At 47.8% G+C, this 6,480-nt stretch overlaps 1 protein-coding gene across 1 annotated transcript in view; it reads left to right on the top strand.

Annotated features, from left to right (window-relative positions):
* HIRA (histone cell cycle regulator) overlaps positions 1-6,480 on the top strand; it is a 57,314-nt gene that overhangs the window by 15,320 nt on the left and 35,514 nt on the right. The window contains exons 11-13 of the mRNA XM_007460016.1: positions 1-60; positions 1,876-2,091; positions 2,956-3,041. The exon at positions 1-60 is cut by the window's left edge and continues 1 nt beyond it. Of these exons, the coding sequence (XP_007460078.1) occupies positions 1-60; positions 1,876-2,091; positions 2,956-3,041 (362 nt within the window). The remainder of the gene's footprint in view (positions 61-1,875; positions 2,092-2,955; positions 3,042-6,480) is intronic.

Genomic DNA, 6,480 nt, shown 5'->3' with positions numbered 1-6,480 from the left:
GTTGCATTCCTGGATTTCTCCCAGGACGAGCTCGGAGACCCCCTGAGCGAGGAAGAGAAGGTAGGAGCACGGCCACGGCGGCTCTGAGGGACCTCCTCCTGTGACCTACACAGACACATTGTTTCCTGAAGCATTCCTGGTCCTTTGCCTCTTGTAGATTATAATCCTTGTCTTCTCTACAAGAGAGATTTAATTTAAAATGAACCTCTGTTCATGTCAGAAATCCATTCTATTGGGTTGGCCAAAAAATTCCTTTGGGTTTTTCCGTAACATCTTGTGGAAAATAGAATTGAGTAAACCCGGGCATCTCCTCTTGAGCTGATAGCCACCCTGGGAGGTGTTCACGCTGGGAGAGTGGGAGTGGCTACCAGGGCTGCTCACGTCCCTTCCCCATTGTCCTTCGCTAATGTACTGGCCTCGGGTCAGCAGTTACAACAGTGTTAGCAGTCCTTTCCTAGCACTTACTGTGTGCCAGAACCAGGGCCACATTTCTTCACTTAAATTACACAAAACCCCTCCAGGCAGGACTGGTCCTGTTTCACTGAGGAGAATAGCATGTGACCCTGAGGTCTGAGAGTGGAAACATGAGCCCATCCGCAGCCTTGGGGCCAGGCCTCCTCTCCGCCATGCTCTGCCCAGGACAGGGTGGCCAGTGCTCCTTCTCGGGGACTTGGTGACAGGCACTACTTTCCCTGCCTCAGACTAGGAGCCTGCCTTCCCGCAAGTGGGCCCGCACCAGTATGTGGGGACAAGAGGCTCTAAGAGCCCAGGGCAGGCGGCAGCTCTCCCCTCAGGGTGCCATTGCTGCTGGGAGACCCCTCTTAGGCTTCTGTACCCCTCGGGCTTCAGAGTCAGCCTTGCTCACCACAGTGGACTGGCCTGGCACCCACGGTCGCTTGTCAGTGGGGGGACAAGTGTGTCCACAGCCCCAGCTCTTCCCTCCACTGGTCACTGTCGTCAGGTGACCTCCCCTCTCCTTAGAGAGTTGTAACCCATCTTGGATGCAGGCAGGGCCCCTGCATTTGAAGAACAGTAGGGCCAAACTCCGAATCCTGCCTTGAGATTCCAGGGGTGCCGGGGAGGGAGTTTTGGCCACAGGCAGGCACTCCAGGTCCTGCGGAGTGGGCCCCAAGGCTGCCTGCCCAGCATCCTTCCTGCGAGGCAGGTGTCCTACTGACCTCTGCTTTGGTCATTAGCACACCATGTGCAAGTCTGCTCCTTGTCACACTGGCCACTCCAGTGTGCTGGGGCCACTGTCCCTGCCCTCACACAGCCTGGCTTGTGGCACAGGGCTGCTGAGACCAGGGAAGGTGGGGCTGGCCCTGCTCAGAAGGGTCAGGACGTGTTGGGGGCAATGCAGGCAGAGAAGGGTTCCCCTAGGCCTGCGTGCCAGGCCTTTCCTTGCTCTCAGGGGCTCTGTTAGCGGCCCCATGGCGACCTCCAGCCACGTGGGGCAGATGGCTGCAGTTGGAGCAGTGAAAGCAACTCTGGGTTTCAGTGTCTGATTCCCAAGAAGCGTTTGGGGTCCTTGGAGTGATTTAATAGCCTTACATTAGCAATTTGAATGTCGTAATTTCAGTTCAGCAAATGTTTGTTGCTGTTTGTTCTGCACCAGACCTGCTGTAGGTGTTTTCCTGAGGGTTACGCATCTACTTTCATCCCTGAAGGCTGTAAACATCGAGGGAGGGTACAAGGCCTCTCCTGAGTCATCTAAATAGGCAAACAGGGTGGGAGGTTTCAGAGAGCCAGCGTCCAGGGCTCCGGGACCCTGCCCAGGGGTCTCTCGCTCTGAGCCGGGGGCCAGCACACAGCTTGCCCACTGGTGTGCAGTGTCCTGGACGGTTTGTTGCACTTCCCTCTCTCTGCCTTCTCTAGAGCCGCATCCATCAGTCCACCTACGGCAAGAGTTTGGCCATCATGACCGAGACCCAGCTCTCCACCGCCGTCATCGAGAACCCCGAGATGCTCAAGTACCAGCGGAGGCAGCAGCAGCAGCAGCTGGACCAGAAAGGCTCTGCGGCCAGAGAGACAGGCTCCGCTACCTCGGTTGCTGGCGTCGTCAACGGGGAGAGTCTGGAGGACATCAGGAAGGTGAGGGCTGGGCCCAGCGGCACTGAGGACACAGACACGTGCCCAGGGGCGGCACAAGGCCAGGAGGGCAAGAGGCCGTCTAGACAGTGCACAGACATGGGCAGGGAGCTGGGAGCCAGCAGGGGGCCACTCGGCCTTATTGCCCTTGTCTGTGTGCGGCAGCAGCGGAGCCCAGGGCACCTTATCAAAGGCCCTGCCCCAAGGAGATCCAGAGGAGAGCATCCTTTGGGGGAACTTCAAACCTCACCTCTAGCCTTTCTAGGAGATTCTAGATACTGAGAACAGTGGATTTCAGGCTCTGCCCTCAAGAGACGTCTGTTGACTCCCCCTTCTTCCTCTGGAAGCCCATGTTTCCCTGGGGGGTCAGCGTGGAGATGGGAAGGGAACAGGACAGATGTTGGGAGCTAAAACCCTCTCCGGGAGCTTGTGCAGGGTGTCACACTCCCCAGGTGGTTCAGACACAGTGTGTGACAAACCCTGGGTTGTGAGCCTTCATTGAAAGAAAGTTTGAAATTGTGGCTTAGAGACAGGGGTCTCATCTGTTAGCTCCCTTGTTTAGCCCCATGGCTGCTGGGTGCGTGTGGCTGGCCGGGCATGTGCTCACTGCTCCGGGAACCTGGCCAAGTGGGAATTGGAGATAGAAAGGAAGATGTTGGAGCTGGTTCACCTGGGAGCGTCTGTCCTTGATGCCTTACTGTCGGGCACACACCCTGATAAAAACGCTTATTCTTTGATGAGTGGCTTAGTTTAGTTGTATCTGAAAGGCCACAGAGGAGTTAGAATACATTTCATTAGAAGTCTTATTTGTTGGTATTCGGAGATTCAGAAATGTTTCCATTCCTTTATGTCTCTCTACTTTGCCAGAATCTTTTAAAGAAACAAGTTGAGACTCGGACGGCAGATGGTCGGAGGAGAATCACGCCTCTCTGCATAGCACAGCTGGACACCGGGTACTCGTTCACTCACCGAGCTTTCTGTGGCCTTCTCTGGGAGGTCTTCCTCTCTCCTTTCGCCAGGTAGCACTATCATAACCAGGACTTCACAGGCTCTTGGGCCAGCCTCACCCACAGAGTCTGGAAGTGAGTTGATTCCAGCTTCCCAGCATCCTCAAAGCCTTGCGCTACTGCAGAGCCCTCTGCATACCTGATGATGGTGCAGGTGGGTGGGGAGGCTGGCCCTGCTTTGTTGAAGATACCAGGGAGAGAAAAATCAGACTGATTTTTTTTCTGTTTCTCTTTCCACTTTTATAGCCTTCTCTTTCTGATTAAGAAAGGAATATGTACACATTGTGGAAAACAGTAAAAGCACAAAGATACGATCACTGTTAACGTTTTGGTGTCCGTATCTCCTGTTTTTTCCTGTATCTTGACCTTGCATCCATTTTAATAACTTCTCTGAAGCATTGGTTTGCTGACGGTCCAGGTGCCCCGCCTGTGAACGCACCATGATTTACTTAACCAGCCCCTTAACTGTGGACGTGTAGTTTGTACAGTGTTTTGTGATTGTAAATGAATCTCTGAGCACACCTATGACTGTTCCCTCAGGACACTTCCCAGAAGTGAACTTGCTGGGTGGGGGGTAGATTTGCCTGATGGAGCAGAGAGGGACAGTGGATTCAGCTGGATTTGTCCTTGTCTTGGCATCTGTCGTCAGGCTTGCTTTTGTATTGGTCATTCTCCCCAAAGTGAGGTATGTTGATTCAAAGGATGATAAGGCTCCATGTGAGAGGAATAGGCCGAACATCAAGATGACTCACTCTTTTCAGCCTGTCTACTCAGGGCATCACGCACAGTAGTCCTCTGCATTTCCCACTAGTTCTTCCATGAGCTGTTCCAAATCTTCCCTCAAGTCTGCGGAGACCTTCAGTCACGTGATGTGCTCATGGCCTCCTCATGTCAGGTGTGCAAGTGCCGAGGCCCTGGAGGGCAGTGACCTGACCAGGTAGAGCCAGAACCAACTTCCAGACTCCTCCCATAGAGTGGTTTTCCCTTGATCAAATCTTTTTCCCATTATGAACCTATGCAGAGAATGCCACCTGCCCACCTTTATCAGAACCAAGTGAAACCAAGTATGTGACAGTGCTTGAACATTTCAGAGCTGATGGGAATGAGGCTTGTAGAGGTGGTGGAAGTGGTGGTGGCACTTCTGTTCTGTGGATCCTTCCAGGCCTCACCTGGTGAGGAGGCAGAGGTGGTAGATGACTTCCTGCCTGGCCTTGAGCCAGCTTTCTGCCATGGGGCACATATTTCTGGCACCAGAACTTGATTCTTTTTTTCCTCTTGATTCCCATGTCAAAACAAGTAGCAATGGAAAAGGTAATTATTAGCTTATCTAATCAAGAAAGAAAAGAGAAGTTGCAAATATTTAAAATAGACATAAATGGGAAATAATCAAAGATGAAGAATAAATCAAACGGGTGAAAGACATCTTTGCTGAACTCTGCAAATAAATTTGAAAGTGAATTATTTGGGGGAAAACAAAAATTACCGAAATTGAAGAAAATCTGTACAGATGAATTATTATAGAAGAAATAGAGGACACTGTCAAAGAGTTAACCTATCAAAGGCCACCAGACTAAGATGGCTTGACAGGAAAATTCTAACAAACTTTTAAAGAACAGCTCATTCTAATACTATTGAAAATATTCTAGTGCTTTGAAAAAGAAGGAAAGCTTGCAAAATCTTTTAATGAACACAATATTGAAATTTCATAATCAAAATGTGACAAAGATATAATAAATTCCTGATCAATCTTATTTCCAAATGTCAATGCAAAATCCTAAAAAAAATCATAACAAACAGAATGTTACAATGTGTTAAAATGCTAATACACTATAAACAAGTAAAATTTATTTCAGGAAAGCAAGATGCTTCAAATGATTTGGGGAAACTTAATTTACTCCTACATGTCAGTAGATCAAAATAAATAAATTATATGATCATCTCTGTAGGTGCTTAAGAGGCATTTTTATTAAACCCAACATCATTGTTATTTAAAACTCAGTTAAATGGGAACAGATAGATGTTTGTAAAACTTGTTAAACTATCTTATTTCAAATTAAATTTAAGAATTGAACATATGTCTACACCTGTGACTGTAATTTAACATTGTTCTAGAGATCCCAGCTCCTATGGTTAGTTAAGAGAAAAAAGAAATTAGAAAGGAGGTGGTAAATGTGTCATTAGTCAAAGGTGGTATAATCTGCAAGAGAATCAACTGGAAAAACCACCATAGACAGTAAAAGAATACAGTGAGATGACTGGGTGCAACATAGCAAGATCAAGTAGCACCAGTTACCTTTAGAAGATGCAAAGGAAGAAATCACTTTCACAGATGTAGTACCTAGAATGTAACAAGAAATGGAGATCTTTATGAGGAAAAAATTTTGAACTCTACTGAGATACCTAAAAGAAAATTCACAGAAATGCATACCATTTATTAGATAGGATGTCTCGATATCATAAAGATGACAAATCTCCCTCAGCCTATAAATGTAACATGAGCCAATACAAATAACCATAGGAGTTTTCAGCGTCAGACAAACTGATTCTGAAGTTCTGTGAAAAAGTACATAGGAGTAGCTAAAATATTTCTGGAAAAGATTAATCAGGAAAGACTAGCCCCACTAGAAATTAAATCTTACAAGCTATAATAATTAAAATAGTGAGGTACTGACACATGAATAGAACAGTGGAATACAATAGAAAACTCAGAAATAGACTCAAACATTTATGAGAACTTTAAAGGTGACATTTTGCATCTGTGATGAATCATTACCTAATTCAATAAATGAAATGAGGAAGTGATACTCTCTAGAAACAAAATTGAAGCCCTACAAGAATATGCAATGGAGAAAAGACAGTTTCTTCAGCAAGTGGTGCTGAGAAAGCTACACAGCTGCATGTAAATCAATGAAATTAGAACACTGCCTCACACCATATACAAAAATAACTCAAGGGCTTCCCTGGTGGCGCAGTGGTTGAGAGTCCGCCTGCCGATGCAGGGGACGCGGGTTCGTGCCCCAGTCCGGGAAGATCCCACATGCCGCGGAGCGGCTGGGCCCGTGAGCCATGGCCGCTGAGCCTGCAAGTCCGGAGCCTGTGCTCTGCAACGGGAGAGGCCATAACAGTGAGAGGCCCGCGTACGGCAAAAAAATAAAAAATAAAAAAAATAATAACTCAAAATGGCTTAAAGACTTAAATATAAAACATGACACCATAAACTCCTAGAAGAGAACATAGGCAGACATTCTCTGAGATAAATCGTACCAATGTTTTCTTCAGTCAGTCTCCCAAGGCAATAGAAATAAAAACAAGGGCTCCCCTGGTGGTGCAGTGGTTAAGAATCTGCCTGCCAATGCAAGGGACACGGGTTTGAGCCCTGGCCCGG

This window comes from Lipotes vexillifer, unplaced genomic scaffold (assembly GCF_000442215.2).
Source record: "Lipotes vexillifer unplaced genomic scaffold, Lipotes_vexillifer_v1.1 scaffold987, whole genome shotgun sequence".
In the NCBI taxonomy this organism is placed as follows: domain Eukaryota; kingdom Metazoa; phylum Chordata; class Mammalia; order Artiodactyla; family Lipotidae; genus Lipotes; species Lipotes vexillifer.
The sequence above is the reverse complement of the archived record's forward strand: the minus strand, read 5'-3'. Positions and strand labels throughout refer to the sequence as shown.